Raw genomic sequence first — 23,933 nt, 5'->3', positions numbered from 1 at the left:
AATTGTCTGCTAGTTAGTGTCAAGAAAAGCTTAGCGAGCAAATTAGCGCAGCCTCTCTGGGGAACTTCAGTACTGCATTACCTACTCTTGAATTGCATAAGGATAGTATCAACACTAATGGGTTGAACAGAGGGTTGCTGTGATCTGGATTCCATTTTTTCTAATCTTACTGTGTGCTTCAGATAGAACAGGGCAGTGAAGCATTGAAGAGTGCATGGGGAAGGGGGAAAGGAGAAGTGTCATTCTCCCCACTAGTAGTCAAGAAATTACCCTGGGTAGTGTTGTCCCTGAACCCCTCTCTGTGTGATCATTGCATACACTCATTAGCCAGAGAACTAATTCTGCTAAATGAGATCCCATACTTAAATTCTACTTTAAAGCCAACCCATTCCCCTGGCCCAAACTGGAAACAGATTTTTGGGGGAAATGGGGAAACAAAACACCTATTACTACAGACAAGACATTCTGTGGAATTCCAACACAAATCAGAAAGTAAAAGCAGTTTGTGACACCTTTCCATAAAAAGATTCAATATTTAAAAAAACCCATGAAAGAAGATGCTATAAATCTAAGGGCAACCTATGGTCTTCATGGACCCTGCTGATTTTCACCGCAGTCCTCCATATAGGGGAGAGACTCTTTCTCTGTTGCTTAGTTACCAAGAGGTAACTATAACAAGACCGCTTGGAAATAGTGACCATAATATAATAACATTTAACTTCCTTGTGGTGGGAAGAACACCTCAACAGCCCAACACTGTGGCATTTAATTTCAGAAAGGGGAACTATGCAAAAATGAGGGGGTTAGTTAAACAAATTAAAAGCTACAGTGACTAAAGTGAAATCCCTGCAAGCTGCATGGATGCTTTTCAAGGACACCATAATAGAGGCCCAACTTAAATGTATACACCAAATTAAAAAACACAGTACAAGAACTAAAGAAGAGCCACCATGGCTTAACAACCATGTAAAAGAAACAGTGAGATAAAAAGGCATCTTTTAAAAAGTGGAAGTCAAATCATGATAAGGTAAATAGAAAGGAACATAAACACTGTCTAATTAAGTGTAAAATGTAATAAGAAAAGCCAAAGAGGAATTAGAAGAACAGCTAGCCAAAAACTCAAAAGGTAATAGCAATTTTTTTTTATGTACGTCAGAAGCAGGAAGCCTGCTACTCAACTTGTGGGGGCCCTGTACGATCGAGATACAAAAGGAGTGCTTGAAGACGATAAAGTCATTGTGGAGAAACTAAACAAATTCTTTGCTTCAGTCTTCATGGCTGAGGATGTTAGGGAGATTCCCAAATCTGACCCGGCTTTTGTAGGTGACAAATCGGAGGAATTGTCAGAGATTGAGATTCACTAGAGGAGATTTTGGAATTAATTGATAAACTTAACAGTAACAAGCCACCAGATCTATTAACTATGGTTTGTAACCTGTCATTTAAATCGGCTTCTTTACCCAATGACTGGAAGATAGCTAATGTAACGTCAATATTAAAAAAGGCTCTAGAGGCAATCCCAGCAATTACAGACCGGTAAGTCTAATGTCAGTACCGGGCAAATAAGTTGAAACAATAAAGAATAAAATTCAGACACCTAGAAGAACATAAATTGTTGGGCAAAAGTCAGCGTGGTTTCTGTAAAGGGAAATCGTGTCTTACTAATCTATTAGAGTTCTTTGAAGTGGTCAGCATACATGTGGACAAAGGGATCCAGTGGACATAGTGTACTTAGATTTCCAGAAAGCCTTTGACAAAGTCCCTCACCAAAGGCTCTTACGTAAATTAATTTGTCATGGAATAAGAGGTCCTTTCATGGATTGAGAACTGTTTAAAAGACAGAGAACAAAGGATAGGAATAAATGGTAAATTCTCAGACTGGAGAGGGGTAGGACCAATCCTATTCAACTTATTCATAAATGATCAGGAGAAAGGGGTAAAAAGTGAGGTGGCAAAGTTTGCAGATGATACTAAACTGCTCAAGATAGTTAAGACCGAAGCAGACTGTGAAGAACTTCAAAAAGATCTCACAAAACTAAGTGATTGGGCAACAAAATGGCAAATGAAATTTAATGTGGGTAAATGTAAAGTAATGCACATTGAAAGAAATAACCTCAACTCTACATACAATATGATGGGAGCTAATTTAGCTGCAACAAATCAGGAAAAAGATCTTGGAGTCATCGTGGATAGTTCTCTGAAGACATCCACACAGTATGCAGCGGCAGTCAAAAAATCAAACAGGATGTTAGGAATCATTAAAAAGGGGTTAGAAAATAAGATGGAGAGTATCTTATTGCCCTTATATGGTATTCCCACATCTCAAATACTGCATACAGATGTGGTCTCATCTCAGAAAAGATATACTGGCATTAGAAAAGGTTCAGAGAAGGGCAACTGAAATGATTAGGGGTTTGGAATGGATCCCATATGAGGAGAGATTGGAAGAGAGGAGACTAAGGGGGGATATGATAGAGCAGTGGTCCTCAACTTTTTTGTCTGGCAGGCACCAGCCGAAGACCACAACAGTGGCGGAGGACCCGCAGAAATGCCACAGCGGCGACGCCTCTTAATGGTGCAACTTGCCGTCAACATGTGACGTCATCAAGAGGCGTCCCTGCCGAAATTTGGGAGCGACGCCTCTCGCTGACATCACTTGTCGGCGACAAGCATCGTCATCGAGAGGCGTCCCCACCGTGGCATTTTGGCGGGTGCTCTCCCGGGGGCAGGACGCGGCCGCATTAAGATGCCCCTGTGGGCGTCATGGTGAGGACCACTGTGATAGAGGTATATAAAATCATGAGTGATGTAGAGAAAGTAAATAAGGGAAAGTTATTTACTTGTTCCCATAATATAAGAACTAGGGGCCACCAAATGAAATGAATGAGCAGCATGTTTAAAACAAACAAAAGGATGTTCTTCACACAGCACACAGTCATCTTGTGGAACTCCTTACCTGAGGAGGTTATGAAGGCTAGGACTATAACCGCGTTTAAAAGAGAACTAGATAAATTCATGGAGGTTGAGTCTGTTAATAGATATTAGGCTGGATGGGTAAGGAATGGTATCCCTAGCCTCTGTTTGTCAGAGGGCTGAGATGGATGACTGGAGAGAGATCACTTGATTATTGCCTGCTGGGTTCACTCCCTCTGTGGCACCTGGCAATGGCCACTGTTGGCAGACAGGATACTGAGCTTGATGGTCTTTTGGTCTGACCCAGTACGGCCATTCTTGTGTTCTTACATAACATTAGTGTTAGCGAATGGAGTTTAAAGTGTGTTGGTGAGAATTAGTACCTCTGTTCAAAGAGCCTCTTAAGTTTCAAGTATACTATCACAAGTGGTTTTGTTTTTGTTCTTACACTCCATTACAGTAAAGTTAAATCAGTGAGAAATTCCCCATATGTCGTCTGATGCCAGAGTTCTTTTTTTTTTTTTTTTTTTTTTAGGTTGGAAAAACTCAAACTGGGTATTTGAGATACAAAAGTTTTTAAAACAAAGTGAGTTTTTCACTTCTGAGGTATTAGTAATGCGTGGTAATGCTTATCTCAAACAATCAGAACTGGCCCTTCCAATTGTATTTAATTGTGTTGGATTCAGTAAGGACTGGAACCACTGTCTAGTTTAGGAGTTTAATTTAGCTATTACACAATGTATTCAGCTGCATTTGCTCTGATACAGGTATTCTAATCCTGTGTAGGCATGATCTAACACAGAGGTGGGCAAACTATGGCCCGTGGGCCACACCCGGCCTGCGGGCCCCTCCTGCCCGGCCCCTGAGCTCCTGTCCTGAGAGGCTAGCCCCTGGCCTCTCGTGCTGTGGCCCCTCTCCTGCTGTTTCCCCTCCCCAGCAGCCTGAGCTCACTGCGCTGCCGGCGCAATGCTCTGTGTGTTGGGACTGTGAACTCTTGCCCGACAGGACAGCTGCAGAGCCAGTCTGATCTGGTGCTCTGGGCAGCGCAGTAAGGGGGCAGGGAGCGGGAGGGTTTGGATAGAGGACAGGGGAGTTCAAGGTGGTGGTCAGAGGGTGGGGGTGTGGATAGGGGTCGGGGTGATCACATTAAGTGGGGAACAGGGGGGTTGAATGGGGCTGGGGTGCTAGGGGGGGAGTCAGGAAGAAAAGGGGGGTTGGATGGGGAGGCCAGGGGCGATCAGGGGACAGGGAGGGGTGGATGGGGCAGGAGTCCCATGGGGGCTGACAGGGCACGAGAAGCAGGGGGGGGTTGGATGGGGTGGGGGTGGTCCACACCTACCTGTATGGGGAGGCGCAACTTCCCATAACTGGCCCTCCGTACAATTTGAGAAACCTGATGTGGCCCTCAGGCCAAAAAGTTTGCACGCCCCTGATCTAATGGGTGTAGATTGTGGGCCATGGACTTCTCATGGCTGTCTTGTGAGCCGATGCTCCTCTCCATATATGGAAGGCCAGTGAATTTGATCAGGGTGGCAAATGGATGGCAGGGAGCCTCATGGAGATAAAGGAGTTTAGTGGGTTGGGGTGGGAGGGAACTGGGAAGCACAATAAGAGAGCCATATGGGGGTTTTATTGGGTTACATGGAAATGCTGTGGAGTTTTTGAAGTATGTGGTTAAGAGGGGTGACTGAATTGGGAGGATATCTGTAGGGAGGAGCAGCAGAGTTAGTGTTTCTGCATAGGAGCAAAGCAACAGATGCTCAGTACAGAAATTATTCATGCTGTCATTTATTTTGGAAAAAAGTTTAAGCTTGAACATTCTTATTGGTAACTTCAGAGGAATATGGCTTAAGGATACTGCTTTTTTTAAAGTTTGGATAATGAAACTTAAATTTACACTTACATTTTTTTAAAAGCATTGGAAGTATGGAAGTGGACACTACTGTCTTGTTCCCTTTGTGCCAGGATGCTATATCTTACATAATGTACTTTCACACAGATAAGTTAATTTAAAAACTCTTATGAAAAAGTTTCTAGATGAGTTTTCAATTTTTAAGCTGCATGTGTCTGCAAAATTTTGTCTACGAAATTATGTCAAAGTGGTGGCTCCATCATACTCACATTTCAAATTTCAGTTTAACAAGGATGTAGTAGTGGCTTACTTATTCTGGATATGGGTGTCTCACTCCCTCTGTTTTCCCTTCCTGAGGTCTCTAATAATAGCATAGTCTTTGTCGTTCAAGTACATTCTCCTTGGGGTTCTAGTTTATTAAAATAACAGTTCAGTGTGAATGAAAGTCAAAACCTGTTTTTTCCCAGCTCCTACATTCTTCAGCCAATTGTTTCTTCTTTTGGTTCTCACTCCTATCTGAATTCACGTTGCCCTTGTATCCCCCAGCAGACCTGGCTTCTAGTCTCATACTCCTGTCAGGTGACCATGATGCGGAGTGGTAAACTAAGTCTCGAGTGAGGCAGAGCCCAGGATTCTCAAAGGGCAAGCTCAACCTGTGACAAGGAGTTGAATCTCATTGAAATGGCAGTTTAAAAAAATGGAATGTAAACTGAGTAGTATTTATTTTTCATTATAGTTCAATGAAAAATGGATTGACACAGAAAGAATAAATTACTGCCAACTTTTCACTGGATTGTCATGCTTTTCTTTTTACCCCTTTTTTGCAAGAAATCTAAACCACTCTGGGAAATGTTCTTTTTTCCACACTGTTGCTCCTCGTGCTGATTCTGAAAATATCAGTTATACATGTGAAAGGGTCTTTTCAAACATTGAACATGAAATGAAACTTTTTAACTATACATTGTGCACTTGTGCACCAAGCTCCACTTGATGACATATAATAGCCATTGATGGCTCTGTCCTCCATGAACATATCTAGTTCTTTTTTGAACTCTGTTATAGTCTTGGCTTTCACAACATCCTATGGCAAGGAATTCCACAGGTTGACTGCTATGTGAAAAAATACTTCTTTTTGTTTGTTTTAAATTTGCTGCCTATTAATTTCATTTGGTGACCCCTAGTTCATCTGTTATGAGGAGGACTAAATAACACTTCTTTACTTTCTCCACACCAGTCATGTTTTTATAGACCTCTATCATATGCCCCTTTAGTCATCTCTTTTCCAAGCTGAAAAGTCCCTGTTTTATTAGTATCTCCTCATATGGTAGCTGTTCCATATCCCTAATAATTTTTGTTGCCCTTTTCTGAACCTTTTCCAATTCCAATATATCTTTTTTGAGATGGGGCAACCACATCTGCACACAGTATTCAAGATGTGGGTGTACCATGAATTTATATTGAGACAATATGATGATTTCTGTCTTATCTATCCCTTTCTTAATGATTCCCAATATTCTGTTTGCTTTTTTTTTGGCTGCTGCTGCTGCACATTGAATGGATGTTTTCAGAGAACTAGCCACAATGACTCCAAGATCTTTCTTGAGTGGTAACAGCTAATTTAGACCCCATCATTTATATTTATAGTTGGCATTATGTTTTCCAACATGCATTACTTTTCATTTATCAACATTGAATTTCATCTGCCATTTTGTTGCCCAGTTACAGTTTTGAGAGATCCTTTTGTAGCTCTTTGCAGTCTGCCGGGGACTTAACTATCTTGAGTAATTTTGTATCATCTGCAAATTTTGCCACCTCACTTTTTCCAGATCATATATGAATCTGTTGAACAGGACTGGTCCCAGTACAGACCCCTGCAGGACACAACTATTTATGGTCTCCATTCTGAAAACTGATCATTTATTCCTACCCTTTGTTTCCTATCTTTTAATCCATGAGAGGACCTTCCCTGTTATCCCATGACAGCTTACTTTGCTTAAGAGCCTTTGGTGAGGGACCTGGTCAAAGGCTTTCTGAAAAGCTAAGTACACTATATCCACTGGATCCCCCTTGTCGACATGCTTGTTGACCCCCTCATGGAATTCTAGTAGGTTGATGAGGCATGATATCCTTTTACAAAAACCATGTTGATGCTTCCTCAACACATTATGTTCATCTATATGTCTGAAAGCAGCAAAGAGTCCTGTGGCACCTTATAGACTAACAGATGTTTTGAAGCATGAGCTTTCGTGGGTGAATACCCACTTCATCATGCATCCGACGAAGTGGGTATTCATCCATGAAAGCTCATGCTCCAAAATGTCTGTTAGTCTATAAGGTGCCACAGGACTCTTTGCTGCTTTTACAGATCCAGACTAATGCGGCTACCCCTCTGATACTTGACATCTATATGTCTGACATTTTTGTTCTTTATTATAGTTTCAACCAGTTTTCCCAGTACTGGAATCAGGCTTACTGGCCTGTAATTGGCAGGATCACCTCTGGAGCCCTTTTTAGAAATTGGTGTCACATTAGCTATCCTCCAGTCATTTGGTACAGAAGCTGAATTAAATGATAGTGACAGACTACAGTTAGTAGTTCTGTAATTTCACATTTGAGTTCTTTCAGAACTCTTGGGTGAATACCATCTGGTCTTGGTGACTTATTACTGTTAAGTTAAGGTTCCAAAACCTCTTCTAATGATACCTCAGTCTGGACAGTTCCTCAGATTTTTCACCTAGAAAGAATGGCTCATGTTTGGGAATCTCCCTCACGTCCTTAGCTGTGAAGACCGATGCATAGAATTCATTTAGTTTCTCCTCATTGGCTTTATTGTTCTTGAGTGCTCCTTTAGCATCTCAATTGTCCAGTGGCCCCACCGATTGTTTAGCAGGCTTCCTGCTTCTGATGTACTTAAAACATTTTTTGCTATTATTTTTTGAGTCTTTGGCTAGCTGTTCTTCAGTTTCTTTTTTGAGCTTCCTAATTATATTTTTACACTTCATTTGCCAGAGTTTATGCTCCTTTCTATTTTCCTCACTAGGATTTAACTTTCACTTTTTAAAGGATGCCTTTTTGCCTCTCGCTGCTTCTTTTACTTCGTTGTTTAGCCACGGTGGCACTTCCTTGGTTCTCTTACTATGTTTTTTAATTTGGGGTATACATTTAAGTTGATCCTCTATTATGGTGTCTTTAAAAAGTGTCCATGCAGCTTGCAGGGATTTCAATTTCTGTGCTGTACCTTTTAATTTCTGTTTAACTAATTTCCTTATTTATGTGTTGTCCCCCTTTCTGAAATTAAATGCTATTGTGTTGGGCTGCTGTAGTGTTTTCCCTGCCACAGGGATGTTAAATTTAATTATATGATGGTCACTGTTACCAAGTGGGCCAGTTATATTCACCTGTGTTCCACTTAGAACTAAATTAAGAATTGCCCTCTTGTGGGTTTCAGGACTAGCTTCTCCAGGAAGCAGTCATTTAAGGTGTCAAGAAACTTTATCTCTGCATCCCATCCTGAGGTGACGTGTACCCAGTCAATATGAGGATAGTTGAAATCCCCCATTATTATTGAGGTTTTTTTATTTTAATAGCCTCTCTAATCTCCCTGAGCATTTCAGTCACTGTCACCATTCTGGTCAGGTGGTTGGTAACACATCTTACTACTATATTATTATTAGAGCATGGAATTACTATCCATAGAGAGTTTTTGGTCTCAGTAGATGAGACTGACATATACCTAGTTTCACTCTGTTGCTGTTGTGTTTAAGAACAGCTGAAGCAAAGATACAATCCTCTCCATTGCTGCTAGGAGTTCTCTGAAGTGAGGGGGAGGCAAATGAACAAACTGACGATGACATCTTTTCTTTCCACTCTCCTCCTCACGTAAGAACACCTCCAGCAGCGGCAGAAGGTCACAATCCCAGCAAGAATAACAGAATGAAAACTTCAGGTTCAAGTTAATTTCCTGATTTTGAACAGCATGAAACAGATATGATCCTGGAGCAGTAGGAGAAGAGTTGAACCCAAATAGAAGTTAAGGGAAGAGGCAAACATGGAGAAACTTGCATTGGTGAACTAAAGCATATTCATTTGCAGTAGTTCTATTCAAGGATATTTATCCCTGTGTCAGACTGAGTGACAGCATTTTGAGCTCCTGGGTGAATGAATGTTTCAGTGGTCTCTTGAACTATGAGAGTGAGGGGTACAGTTTTGGAACCTTAACTCATAATGAGCAGTACCTGTTCAGGTGAGTTTTCCCATACAGCTCAATAGGACTGCTTGCATGAACAGGTAGTATTCATTGTGAGAAAGAGTTGCAGAATTGGGCCTAACTAAAGAGGCAGAGTTGATAACAGTGACCAATATCCATCACTCTTCAGCTGGGAAAGGGAGTTGCTGGCATAAAATGCCTTTGGAGAAAGTGGAGAAGGGTAGAAAAAAGAAAAGGAAATAATATATTAAGGAAGGAACCCTGCTTCTAAAGCAGGGCAAACCTCAAGCAAAGGAGGCATTAAGATATAGTTTGGATTCACACCTTAACATCGTTGTCACAAAGGGAGCCCACGTACCGTTTTATTGTAATGTTAACGTGGCTGTCATGTTGTTGTTCTCCAGTAAAACAATTATTTTAAAGGTCAGGTTTGATATAGTGTGAAACACTACCAGTAGTAGTTCAGTTAAAAATGAAAGCTTGTAATAATTCTTTCTTGAAACATATTGATCACTTCCCTTCTAACATCACATCTCTCCTTTTCCACTTCAAGAAAGATTAAACCACTTCTGGCACTGTCACACAACTTAGAGAGAGAGAGGGGTCTTTTAATTCTATAAATTCAGCTTGTCCATATTTAAACTTTTTTTTCAAACTGATTTAGCTTTGGGAATAGTTTCCTCTTTCTCTTCTGTAACTAAAACTGTTGGAACCGGAAATAGTTTGGAAGATGAAGTAAATCTCATTTGTGGCACTAGAAATCTGGGTGATGGATTTCTGATATCCATTTTTTCTGATCTCATTTTTTGTTTTAAGAAAGCTTAAATGCTAAGTTTCTTCAACCACTCAGCAAAAAAATTGAAAATCCATTCAAAAATTGAATGGATGCACTGCTTTCCTAAGGCCAGTCAACAGTGAGGATGTTGGAGATGGAAAAAAGCACTGGTCTAGAACCATATTATGTCAAGGCAGTTGATCAAGATAAGTCTTGTATGCTGCACTAGGAAAACTTCAATTTTATTCATTCTGTGGATCACTTAGCACATGTGTACATACAGAAAAACACTTTTTGGGTGGGAGTTAGTGTTATGCTAGAATGTCTTTACTCATTCTTCACTGACAGTTTTGATGGCTCAGACTACTGCCTCTATCATCTATCTGTCAAGCTGACTGCAGATTGGCATGCAAGCTGCTCAAACCCAGTCTTCCTGTCCCAGTTCAGTGTTTGCCTGAGACCAGCCAAGATGGAACTCTACTGAAGTTGGCTTCCGTTGACTTCCAGTGGATGCATTCCCCATTCCATCTCACAGAGAAACAATGAAGGGCACAAAAATAGCTTCAAGTGCAATGTAATTTAAACCTGTAACTTCTGGTATGTATATTTTGTTCATGGAATTCCACCTGGAAACATCTCTCCTCATGAAATGAGTATTTCAGACACGAACTCCCCCTCTCCCTATACGAGTGGGACTGCTACAACTTCCAAACCTTTCTCTTAGGACCATTTCCCATATCCCTAATCTCTGAAAAACAGAACAGAGGCTTTAATATGTATACCCCAGACTGTCTTTTCACCCTTCATCTCTGACTGCAATCTCAGCCCCTTGTTTGCCCATTTCCGGTTTTTTTCTTCTTCTTCTCTCTTCTCTGCCTTCCCACCTAAAGCAATGGAGGAACTGGGTGGGGTGCATGGAATGTGGTCAGCAGAGGTTTAGGCTTTTTATCATGGTATCTGCAGTGAGTAGGAGGGCATAGCTTCTGCCCCTCAGCATCAGATGAGCAATTCCTCCTGGAGGACAGCACCATTCAAAAGTGACAGCTAAAACAAAAGTATGTGAATAAGTGCACATACATACACACACTATATACTGTAGAGATTATACACCTGCTGCAAAGTGCTCTGCTGGGAAATGTGGAATAGGTACCCAGAGAGGGAGAGATGTGTCAGCGGCCAGAACACTAGTATGCACATGGGACAAAAATGCAAAGAAGCTACCGTTGAAATAGCATGACTGATGTGAATTCACTGCATTGTTGGTACTTAACGCTGGTGCTGGTTCACTTTCCACTGCTTCACTTACCAGTGCCTCAATTCCCTTTTTTGTACATGTTGCCTAAGAGAGCAGGTACTGGTTAAAGAGAAGGCTGGTGGGAATGGAGAATAGTAGGATCTATTCTCCAAGTCCTAATAGACCTGGGGAGGAATGCCAAAACCCTGATCTTCTACTCCAGTCTTACCATCCCAACTCTCCAAAACCTTCCCAGTGCACACAGAAAAACCCTGCAGTCAACCCTCTACTTTTTTTTCCCTCCAGACAACCCCTGCATCTTATGATGACTTTCTAGGTCTTGGAAAACTTGTCAACTCTGCTTTGCTACAAAGGTTATTTCAGAATTAAATGAGGTACCCCATGAACACCAATGTTTGTTGACACAAATTACACACTGTTCTCAGACCCTACAAGCCTATGAAGTGGGAGTCTTGGCTAGAACTATTTCTTTGGAGTGAGATGTGTCAAAGTTTATTTTTAACCTTATTAATAATTTGAATGATTGGCTCTTCATTACTGTTACTAAACTGCAGGAGTAGATGAAGTAGACTTTCAAAGTAAATAAATAAATCCCTCTGACTTTTGCGAACTTTCCAACTTAATTCTGTTCCTCTCATTTCTTCCGGTGATATAAATGGATTCTTCTCTCTCCTCCGCGCACCTTTTCTTTCCTCTTTCTTTTCTCCATCAGCTTGATTGGGAAGAACAAATCTCTCAGCAATTGTGTTAGCTTGAGAAAAATAATTACTGTCATATTTTAGGCAGAAGCTGTGAATTGAAATATGGATGGAGTGTTATTCTTCCTAAGATAAATCCCTTCCTCCCCTCTCACCTGCACACACAAAGTAAATTTTATAACTTAAACTTTCATAGTACATTCATATCTCAAAGCAGTTTACAAATGTAACTATACTTTGGGTTGGATTGTTCTTGGGGGAAAAAAGCTAACTGTCCCTTTCCAGATGTGAAGGGTATTCTACCATCAGAAGAGAACTTGTCAGGTTTCAGTGATTCAGTAGAACTCGGGGACAAAAACGAAAGGTCAGTTGGGGCTGTAGTATCAATCCAAAGGGATGCTACAGTGGTCCATGTTGGCATAAACTATTTATCAGTTCTTCAGTGTACTGCAGCAGAATAATCCCCCTATTAAAGGTAAACTGAAAAGGGGAAAAAAGGGTTTGTCTGTTGAATTTTTTTTTACATTAGAAACTTAGATCTGCTGGAGGACTGCCTCTGTTGTGTGTTTTGTCTCATGTTTCCAATCTAGGAAATGACAAGCCCTTGAGCAGGGAATGGGGAAGTTTAGGAGCAATCTTAATGCCTTGTTTTCTTTCCTTGGCAAGGATGCAGAAGCTCAATAGCATGTTTCTCCACACGCCCACTTCAGGGCACTCAGGCCTGGTCTGCACCTAAAACTTAGGTCAACCTAGCTACGTCACTCAGGGGTGTGAAAAGACCCATGGCCATGAGCCCAGAGCCTAGGTCAACTGACTTAGCTTGCAGGGCTTATGCTGCAGCACTAAAAATATCTGTGTAAATGTTGGGCTCGGGCTGGAGCTTGGGATCTAAGACCCTCCGCAGGTTCTTGAGCCCCCAATATCTGCACTGCTATTTTTAACCCTGCAGTGTGAATCTAAGTTGACTTGGGCTCTGAGACTCACCACCTCCTATTTTTCTCCTGTGGAGACATACCCAATGAGCACTTTATAGAAATAGTTAATTGTTCCTCTAGGTAACAGAAACATTGTTTCTCTCCCACTGGGCTAGGCAAAGGTAGGAACAGAGGTAGCTTTTAACATTGTCCTTTAGACTCAGGGTATGGCTACACTTGAGACTTAGGCAGCGCTTTGAAGTATGCGTGTGGTCGCAGCGCCAGTGCTGGGAGAGAGCTCTCCCAGCACTGCACGTAAACCACATCCTCTACAGGTGTAGCTTGTAGCGCTGGGAGCTGTGCTCCCAGTGCTGCGGTACTGATTACACTGAGGCTTTACAGCACTGTATCTTGCAGTGCTCAGGGGGATGTTTTTCCACACCCCTAAGCGCAAAAGTTGCAGCGCTGTAAAACGCCAGTGTAGCCATGGCCTTACTCTAGGATAAGAGACCAGGAGAGAAAAGCACTGTTGGGCTTCACAACTCTTTATGGGGCAGTTGTAGATAGTAGAGCACTTCCCTTCATATCCACAACAGCTACAACCACCTACATTAAGAATACTTTATGCTGCATATGCAGTGTTGTTGTAGCCATGTTGGTCCCAGGATATTAGAGAGACTAGGTGGGTGAGAAAATATCTTTTATTGGACCAACGTCTGTTGACGAGAGAGACAAGCCACACAGAGCTCTTCTTCAGGTCTGGGAAAGGTATTCTGAGCATCACAGCTAAATGCAAGATGGAATAGACTGTTTAGCATAAATAGTTAGCTCATATTCTAAGGGACCATTCAAGGTAGAGTGGCCTGTTAACACCTCTGTATAGGACTAAAAGAGGGGATTTAGTGAGTTAAAGATTGTTATAATAAGCCATAAATCCAGTGTCTCTGTCGTATGCTGCATATGGCACTTTAAACTGAGGATATCAATGTTTTTTTTTCCTAAAGTTGGATATTGTCCCCTTTTAGACATGGAAAAAGTAAGGTGCAGTGGTTAAGGGCCAAATTTTACACGATTGCCTCGATTTTAGGATGCCTAATTTTTGAAGGCTGAGGTGCTTTAAAGTCAGAGATGCCGAGCATGCACAGCTCCCATTAACTAATAGCTAATTGTTTAGTGCTAATATTGGAGGGATTCACTCTCAGTTCATATTTGGAATGCTTTCTTGGCATCCATGAGGGCATGATTTAAAAAAAAAAAAAAAAAAAAGCATTGCTCCAACCACATTTCATTGTAGAAAACATGCTCTTAATAAATATGCAATTAGATTACATAGACTTTGGTGTTTTTGTTTGTTTTTTAAAATAAAGCTTCTAGTAGTCTTTAAAATAGTTACTGCATGCTTTGTAGTCTTATGTATTCATCAGTCACTGATAGAGAGGCACGCAACTTGCATACATTGGTTCAAATAGTTTTAGCACAAGGGAAAGTTTGTTTAAAGTTATATGATAACAGTTTTTTTTTAAAACGTGATGCAACTGAAAGTCTGTTAAGAGGATGGATTGACTTTTGTAATTGGTTTTTTAAATATTACCTGTTGTATCAAGATGCTTATTTACAGTCTAGTATACATTCTTTTTAAATTATTCAGGTACTTTAAAGGCAAAATTGTCCCTATAATGCTTTCCATCAAGATGTCTGTCTAAAAATATTGGGGCTTCCATGTTAAATTAATACAACTCTACCCCAATATAACGCTGTCCTTGGGAAGCAAAAATCTTACCGCGTTATAGGTGAAACCGCGTTATATCGAACTTGCTTTGATTCGCTGGAGTACGCAGCCCCGTCCGTCCGCCCCCCCCGGAGCACTGTTTTACTGCGTTATATCCTAATTCGTGTTATATCGGGTTACATTATGTCGGGGTAGAGATGTATTATGGTTTTTGTTTTTTTTTTTAATTGTTTTGAGAAACCAGATTTGTTTGTATCTTGAACATAGTTCAGCATATGTGCATATAAAAATACTGTTGCAAAATGTTATGTACACTAATTCATTCTTTTTAAACTAAATAAATTATTTGAAGTGTGATGTAACTAAAGGAGGAAGAGAGAGAGAAGGGGGCAGTCAGTCATCTCAAGCATAACTATGTACGTAGGGCAGGTGACTTGGTGGTGGTTATGCAGTAGTTTAGTGGGAGACTCTGAGCTTTTTTAAATGGGGAATTTTACTGGCATAAGTATGTCAACATGGAGAGTTACATTTGGATAACTATACCAGTAAAATCATGCAAGTATAATTATCTATGTAGGTGAGCCCTCAGGAATGGAATCCAAGGGTCCTGATAACTTTTCGTGATAATCCTGTCTTTGTATAAATCACCAAGTCCAGATTTGCAACACAAGGCCTGAAATGTGACCTACAAAGGATTTTATTTAAATTTAATGGTTTGTCCTATTTTGGTATCTTTATGAAATATAAAGAAGGGCTGAAATATGTGTGGTTTTTTAAAAGTTTTGAAGTTTTTTCTTTTTACTTCAGAAATATTAGGAAAGATAATCTGATCTATCCTGCTTTTGCTGGAAGACCTCTTTGCCTGACAGTTATGGGTGATACTGAAATTATATAGATATTATTTAAAACAAATAATTGAGATGGATGTGAAATGCAGTGCTATTAGCATTCTGCCTGCTTGGACTGTTTGCCCTGATCATGGATGACCTGTCATATCAGGGTGCTGTCCCTGGTCCTTGCTTGAAGCATAATCTTTTCTACAAGGTTTGGCTAATAGCTCTGAGTTTATCAGACCCCTTTCTCCTTTCCTGTTGTCTGGAAGGAGGAGGGATATCTCTGATCCTTTCTTTCCATCTCAGTTCTCCTTTGTGCATTAGCTGTTAATTAACTGCAGGGTGAAAATCATAGTACATGTCTCTATCAGAAACCCATCGTATAACCTACACTATACATGAAAGCTAGAACTACCTATCCCAAAGTTGAACTTTATAGAAGTTGTGTGTAGGGCTTTCACAGTAGCAAGATGATCATTCTACAATTTCCTCTTACAGGGAATAGGTGGATACCTCTCACTTTGAATTTGGCCCTATTTATAAGGATAAGCAAGGCATGTTTGTTTTCCCCATTCCTTTCAATGAAAGTAAAACTGTGGAATTTAATCAACTGGCAAAGTCTTTTTTCCTCTCTGAAGCTGTGGGCTGCAGGGGAGCATATGGATATATTATTAATTGACCCAACTTGTGAAGTGCTCCCAGTTATAACAGCATGGAGGTCCTATAAATGGATGTAGTGTGTTATTTAAGAGTAGGCTATTATATGCATGCTTGGCTAATTTCAGAGTTAATTTTACAGGTGAAGCTAAATTATTTCTTCTATCTTCACTTCAATTTTATTCTACTACTCAAAATGCTGTATAATATTGTTTTATGTCTAATTACAGCCAGTCGGATGATGATTCTGGTTCAGCATCAGGTTCTGGATCTGGTTCAAGTTCTGGAAGCAGTAGCGATGGAAGTAGCAGCCAGTCAGGTAGCAGCGACTCTGACTCTGGTTCAGAGTCGGGCAGTCAGTCAGAATCAGAGTCTGACACATCTAGAGAGAAGAAACAAGTTCAAGCAAAACCACCAAAAGTTGGTGGAGCTGAGGTAAAATGCACAAATAAACATTCTAGTGAAAGATATTAGACTTTATGTGGTTATCTCCTATAGCTGTTTTCACTATAGATAAACTATAGATAAGAACTGGAATGAAAGACTTCTTAAACTGTTAGGATTTGAGCTTGGATTGATTAGTAAAATATCTGCATACCATGACTAGAATATCCTGGAAAATATTAAAGCCAAGATTTTCAGAAATAGATACATGAAATTATGCTCTTAAATTCTTACCAGGGTACCTAAATAAATAGCCTGATTATCAAAAGCGCTGAGCACCCAACTGCTCCTGTTGATTGTAGTAGATTGATAGTCCGCTTTTCAAGATCAGGCCACTTATTTAGGCCCCTGCGCTACTAAATCCTTTCTTAACTCTATTCATTTTTGAAAATCATATCTGTATATTTTAGCTTGCCGTTATCTGATAAACTGTTGAACTGGAACACTTCAAATTTGCATGTAGTTAGTCTTCTATGAGGAAGAAGTTTGCAAAATTTCAGAAGAAAATCTAAATTGTTCAGAAAATTTCTTCTGAGCATATCCTGTGAGATAAAATAACCTCAAATTTGCTCTAGTTGCTTCTGTGTGTAATATATAAAATTTGTAAAGTATTATGACTCTCCTTGAATGAAAGTATAATAAATGTAACAGAATATTAAATAACATAATTCTGCTTAAAACTCAATTTTTCCTCTTCATTCATTTTTTTGTTTGACAATTGTACTAACTACATTCTTCATTGGAATTATGTGAGTTATAACAACTTAAAATTGAAATGTGTTAGCAATGGCTATAGTATATGTATTCTTCTGTGTTAATATAATGGTTCTTAAATTTACTGTAAAGCATGCTACATTTTGCATTAAAATGCTGTAACAAATTGAAATATTCTCCTCATTCTTTAAACCGAAAATAGATAATTTTATTAGCAAAACTTCAGTTAGGGAATTTGACTGTATTAAATCATTGTAAAGTTTCACCGTATTTGTCTGCATGACTCTTCTATTTCACTTCTGTTTCAGTTTTGGAAATCAAATCCAAGTATTTTGGCTGTACAGAGATCAGCAATGCTCAGGAAGCAGCAGCAGCAGAAAGCAGCTTCATCAAACAGTGGGTCGGAAGAGGTGAATAGTTTATTTTGAATCTATGCTTTACATGTAAACAGAGAGGTTTTATAACTCGCTTCGTATGTATGTGTGAAAGTCTGTTTGATGGCAATAAGCACTGTGTACACACATCTCAGGAGAGAATTTTGCTTTTCTAGAGAAATGTTAAATCATTTTTAATTTCATATATTTGGGTAAGTGTTGCAGAAATTACCTTTCTTAGAAAGCACTTTAACCAGATGTTGTCAAATTGTGATCCGTGTACCAAGCTGGCAAGTCACGTATTACTGACTCTCATCTTGTGTTTCCAGTGACTAAATTACTTAAAAGCATAAAAGTACTTTCCAAATATTACTTTTCCATGTAAGCAATTGCTGTCATTTCTGAAAGTATGTTATGCAGTAGTGAATGGGAGGAGATGTAGCTCCATGCCAATCCCTGTGAGAATATGGTCCACGCTATTTATTTTAAAAAAGGTTGAGAAACCTTGGCCTAAACTTGTCAACTCTTCCAAGGAATCACATTTTCTTCTTGTAGTGATTTTAGAATTATTCAAATAGAAGGTTTTAAAATCTGAACAGTTGATTTTATTTGAATCTAGGATGCGAACATATGTTTAAAGGGGATGCTAATGAGGTTAGAGAGTGAAAGTTATCTGTTAAGCAAAAAAGTTTGTGGCCATCTCTCCTCAACTTCTAAAGAATAATTAAACAGTATGGTCAGAAGTATCTTCTCTCATAATTTCTCCCATTTTCTTCTTCTGTTACCCTGGACTTCTGTTTTTGGATGATCAGGTGTTTTCATTTTTAACTGTTTGTTTAGTTTTATGGTAAATGTAAGTTAAGATTTTCTATGTAAACACTTACAAAATCTTAAGTTACAGCTATTGCTAAATGGTTCTTTCTAGAAGTTTCTTTTCAAGGATGAATTTTTTCCAGAACTGTTCTCTGCCTGAGTGAGAATTATTTTAGGGAAGTCTGAGCTGATATGGTCCATCCAATTTTTTGGAGAGTAAAGGTAGTGAGGAGTCAGATATATTTTTGCCTTTCTTAAAAAACAGTTTAAACAGTTCTAGGGCCTGAGTGGGTAAAAGGGTGATATTTGGTACAGGGCTTATCTTTAAACTACAAAGATTTTCAGTCTCTTGATGGAAGTTCATTTTGACTAACTTATGACAGATTTTAAAAAGATATTCCAGTAGAATGCATAGACAACTGTGATGGATTTTGAATCATACTAAAGTGTTGAAACCCTAGTCATATTCAGTGCATCATTGTGTACTGAAGGAGACAAGTAATCAAACATGAAAAATAAATGTATACCAACTCAAGAATGGAAGCCAGATTGCTAACAGTTGCACTGCTCTTTTAATATTTGATAACAAATTCTATATATTTGCTTTCTCTGCAGGATTCCTCTAGTAGCGAAGACACTTTGGATGACTCATCCAGTGAGACCAAGAGGAAAAAACATAAAGAGTAGGATATTTTACATATAAGAATACTGCATAAAAATGTCCTTTCTACTTGCATATTTTAGTATTTATATATACTTCATCTAATATATAAAAGTATTTTAGTTCTACTCTGACTTCAGGTTGGTTTTTGGACTTGATTTTGTCACTTCTCACTCTTGATTAGAATGTTGGGATATTTTCTAATACATAGATATTTAGATGCAACATGTATTTCAAGTTGAGTCCTATATGTAAAACAGGATGTTAAATTCCCCAGTTAGTACAATACCCTGTACCAAGTACACTTGTATTGATAGTGTCTGTTCAAAAGCACCTTCAGCAATGCTTTGTAGAATCTTACAGTGCAGCGTATTAGTTGTAACATACTTTTTCTGCTCAATATCCTATCCTGAAAATTATCTATATATGGCCATGGTAATTGGGAATAGTTATATAGGTCATTTTATCTCCAGGTCACTAGTTGGAATTAAGCAGATAATGACAACGTTGTTACAATTTGACATCTTTTTGAAATATCAAGGGCAAAAATGACCATCATGTTTGATACTGATTGTCAACCTTATTGGTCTCAGTTCAGCAACCAAGGATTGAATGACCTATGGAAATTAAAATTATCCTATTAGCCTGAGAAGCATGCCCTTCACTTGGTCAGCGTTGAGGAATGTTAGAGGTGCAGTGTAGGGAAGCTTGTACTGTCATTGCCTGTCTGATACAGGTTCTGTGGAAAATAAACCCCTTCAATTTCTAGGACTGTCAATCTGGCACTTTTCAGGAACTCTCTTTTTTTATAACTCTTTTAAAGTTAGTGTGTAATTTTGTATGTTTAGTTCTTTTTGGTTGTGATTGACTAAAGTTATTTATTTTCCCCTATCCTTTGTAATTTTAAAAATTCACAGAAATATATTAGAGTATGGAGAACCAAAAACTACTGTTGAATTTTATAGATCTAATTGTTTTGTTCTAAGAATATTTTAACTAGCGCATTTGTTTGTGTCTCTTACCAAATACCCAGAAACCTCTGTCCATGTTTCTTGAAAGACAAATTTTCATAGCTGTTTCCTATTTGTCCAAATAGTCACTTGCCAACCTGCGTATCAGTTTGTCAGGATGCCCAAAATCAATATCCATGCTAGAAACCCTGATTATAGTAGGTTCACGTAACACTATAGCATTAAACTCCTGAACAATTGTCCATTTACTGGACCACTGAACATTGGAAAATATAATCTATCTTGTTTCTGTAAGAGGTGAAGGAAAGTGTTTCTAGCATCATTCTATTACAGATGCTTAATGAAAAGGCATCTGACATGGTTTTTATTTTCCAGAAATTGGATGGTGTTCCTTGTTTCCAGATGCAGTATCCATGTTTATGGCAGTAGAGAGATCAATGAGTTTCATAACATTTCTGTCTGTTCTTAGTAATTTTCTATCCTTTTAATGACCCTGAATTATTAACTGCCTTAATGCTTATTTCTGTCAACAAGATTATTCGTTTTTGGCGTTCATATATACAGACTTCACTGTGATGCTTAATATTCTAATTCTTGACTTTTCTGCCTTTTAATAAATATATGCAGTGAAGACTGGCAAATGTCTGGATCAGGATCTGTCTCTGGGACTGGTTCAGATTCTGAATCAGAGGAGGATAGAGAGAAAAGCAGTTGTGAAGAGAGTGAATCTGACTATGAGCCAAAAAATAAAGTGAAAAGCAGGAAACCTCCAAGCAGGTAAGAATTCTGGAAATTAAGATACGTTATGATAAGATTTCTGATGAGAATATGAATGTCTTTTTTCTTTCTCGGTCTCTCTCTGTCTCTCAGTTCAAATCCAAATGTAACTATTTATTAGTAGAGTTCTGTATCCCAAGAGTGGAAGTTGTTTTTTGAAGTTACAAAAGATGTTATCACAGCAGTGAGTCATAGTGAATGTTTTCCCCTACATTATCTAATTGAGTATGGTACAGTTGAACAATCACTGTGAACTATTAATTTTCTGTAAGAAATGGCAGAACATTTGTGGGTATTTCTGTATTGAAAACATCTTTGTTTTGTCAACTCTTGTTCTTTTTAAGAATTAAGCCAAAAAGTGGGAAAAAGAGTGTAGGACAGAAGAAGAGGCAACTCGATTCATCTGATGAGGATGAAGATGATGATTATGATAAAAGAGGATCTCGCCGCCAGGCAACAGTCAACATTAGTTACAAAGAAGCTGAAGAAACAAAGACAGATTCAGATGACTTGCTGGAAGTCTGTGGAGAGGATGTCCCGCAACCTGAAGAAGATGAATTTGAAACAATAGAGAAGTTTATGGATAGTCGTGTTGGACGAAAAGGAGGTATTTTTGACCTAGATTTTCAAAATGCTACTTCAGTGAATCCAAGAGCAGTTTTTACAACTTTTATGTATTTGTTACAGTTTCTGCAGCATCGAAACTTTCATTTAAAAACCAGTTTCTAGCTTAATAAATGCAAAGATAACTTCCTTATTTTGAATTCAGAGTAAACAAAAGGAGTATTTTTGCTCACGCATGCATGCTTGGATACATGTTGGATGTTAGCGCCAAAGTGTAATGATAATGGCTTATGTATCTGCGTTAACTGTTGAATTGCTTAGTAGTTTGGGGGGTAAAATGGAGAAGGGTATGGGAATGAAACCATTGAAGGTGGGAATTGGAAGTTGCTTCCGGGGAAAGAAATACAGGTGTTGTCTTCACTAAGAAAAATTGTCCTTTTTAACGTGTGTTAACTGGTCAAAGAAAACCCTAGTCTCAGCCCTAGGGTTGACCTCAACTAGCTAACATTTTAAAACCACAATTTACGCTGTCTGTATTAGGATTTTAACATGTGTTTAGTTAACATGTGCTAAAATACACCATTCTTCCTAGTGTTGATATGGCCATGAGGGAATGGGGGGGAGAGAGGATGAGAACAGAAGGTTAGAAAGAATGATGGTTGTAGAGGTGAGCATACTTCCCCACTGAGTGATGCTGAATGTGACAATAAGATAATGAATAAATAACTAAAACTTTAGTTAAGACGTAAAATACATATTTTAAATTTTTGTGTGTGAAAACTTTCCTTTGATACTAGTGGGAATGTTATGTGGATTATGAGGGTAGTATATGGAGTTCAATATTTGTGCCCTGTCCCACAGCCATAATTAAAACTGCAATTTGGCTCTGTCCAGAATGAGTTTTTGATAATCCTGTTTTAAATTCTTTTTAAAACTTTTGTTGTAACTTACAATTAAACAAAAAAAATTTTTACATTTCAAAATATGTAGCGTGCATAACTTTTTTATGTTTGTCATCTTCCTCCAAAATAATGTTAACATACCTTAGATTTAAAACACATAGTGAATTATTTCTCCTTGCTAGTGAAGTATTAAGAATTTTGAGAAAATACAGCTTCATATTTTCAATTTCATAGAATCTTTTCTTCTTTAGACTTGATAGGCCAGTTGGAAAGGGAATTCACAAGCGCATGTATGTAGTGTGGGAGTTCTCAAACTTTATTCAACCACAACCCCCATCTGACAACAAAAATTATTACATGACCCCAGGAGTGGAGGACCGAAGCCTGAGCCAGCCTGAGCCCTGCTGCCCAGGATGGAGGGGAGGGGGGCAAAGCCTGAGTTCCAATACCCTGGGCAAGGGGGCCAAAGTTGAAGCCCAAGGGCTTCAGCCCCAGATAAGGGACCTGTGATCTGAGCCCTGCCACCCAGAGCTGAAGCCTGTGGCCTTTGGCTTCAGCCCTGGGTCCCAGCAAGACTGAGCCAGCTCTGGTGACCCCATTAAAATGGGGTCACGATCCACAGTTTAAGAACAGCTGACGTAGTGAATAACCTTGATCCACACCAGAAATTCACCACTGCTGCTGTCCCCTTACATTTTAATATGTGCTGTTTTATAAATTATTTAAATTATAAATATAAAATCACATTTCTAATTGGATGAGCCTAAACATATAAAGAAACAATAAACTTCATAATCAAAGATATGCCAAATTTAAGTTCAGATATGGGTTCTGTATCTTCCTTTTCAAAAGTCTGTGGATGATACCTGAATGGATACCTAATATGGTCTATTGATTTATTTATTTCCTTTTTTATCAACGCTTTGCATTATTAGTGCTCTTCCAGACCATATTCAAAACCAGTTCAATCTGCTTTACATTTTCTATGCAATTCCAAAACAAAATAAAATTTCATCACAAAAATGTGAATTCATCCACTCTTTCTAAAAGGAAGAAGGTTACATGTAGTAGCAAAGCCTTGAACATGTTAAGGGCTGTCCACCGCGTCCTTTCATCCACTCTCCTTTCACCTTCAGTTAATTTAGATGCTCAGTTTTATTGGTTAAATTGTCTTATTATTAAATCAGGTCTTTGAGACTATTTATTGACTGGCATATACTTCTACAGCAGAATTATGCAGATAACACTAGGGGGAAGAGAACTACAGAAGTAATTAATCGTGTTGATAAATGCTCATATTATAAAAAAAATTTACCAATTGAATTATATTAATATCAAATTCATTGTTGGGTGATTTACCGGTACTTATGATCTATTAAAACTTACGTTGTGATTTCCTTTTCAGCCACTGGTGCTACAACTACCATCTATGCAGTTGAGGCAGACGGTGATCCAAATGCAGGGTTTGATAAATCAAAGGAGCCAGGAGAAATACAGTATCTGATTAAATGGAAAGGCTGGTCCCATATCCATAATACATGGGAGACTGAAGAAACCTTGAAACAGCAGAATGTTAAAGGAATGAAGAAACTGGACAACTACAAGAAAAAGGATCAGGAAACAAAACGATGGTGAATGTTATCAATAGCCATCTTTCATAGTACAGATTTTTTTACCAGCATTTGTGCTTATGTAGTATTGCAAGGGGATTGATCTGCATATGAGAATATTTTTCCATAGTGTATGTTCAACAAGAAGATAATACATGATCTTTTTATTGTTAAAACCACCTCGCGTTTTAAGTTCCTGCAAGGTGTACAGCATCCTCAACTTCATTCCATTGCGTGAATGATGATATGCAGCATCTTGCAGGATCATGC

The 23,933-nt window shown here is 38.8% G+C and overlaps 1 protein-coding gene across 3 annotated transcripts in view; it reads left to right on the top strand.

The window, feature by feature from the left end:
* CHD1 (chromodomain helicase DNA binding protein 1) overlaps positions 1-23,933 on the top strand; it is a 94,751-nt gene that overhangs the window by 6,425 nt on the left and 64,393 nt on the right. For all 3 annotated transcript variants that reach the window (XM_050945545.1, XM_050945550.1, XM_050945549.1), the window contains exons 4-9: positions 16,064-16,268; positions 17,300-17,401; positions 18,794-18,861; positions 20,438-20,587; positions 20,932-21,194; positions 23,459-23,684. In XM_050945545.1, the coding sequence (XP_050801502.1) occupies positions 16,064-16,268; positions 17,300-17,401; positions 18,794-18,861; positions 20,438-20,587; positions 20,932-21,194; positions 23,459-23,684 (1,014 nt within the window). The remainder of the gene's footprint in view (positions 1-16,063; positions 16,269-17,299; positions 17,402-18,793; positions 18,862-20,437; positions 20,588-20,931; positions 21,195-23,458; positions 23,685-23,933) is intronic.

The sequence above is a fragment of the Gopherus flavomarginatus genome, chromosome 3 (assembly GCF_025201925.1).
Source record: "Gopherus flavomarginatus isolate rGopFla2 chromosome 3, rGopFla2.mat.asm, whole genome shotgun sequence".
NCBI classification, from domain to species: domain Eukaryota; kingdom Metazoa; phylum Chordata; order Testudines; family Testudinidae; genus Gopherus; species Gopherus flavomarginatus.
The sequence above is the reverse complement of the archived record's forward strand: the minus strand, read 5'-3'. Positions and strand labels throughout refer to the sequence as shown.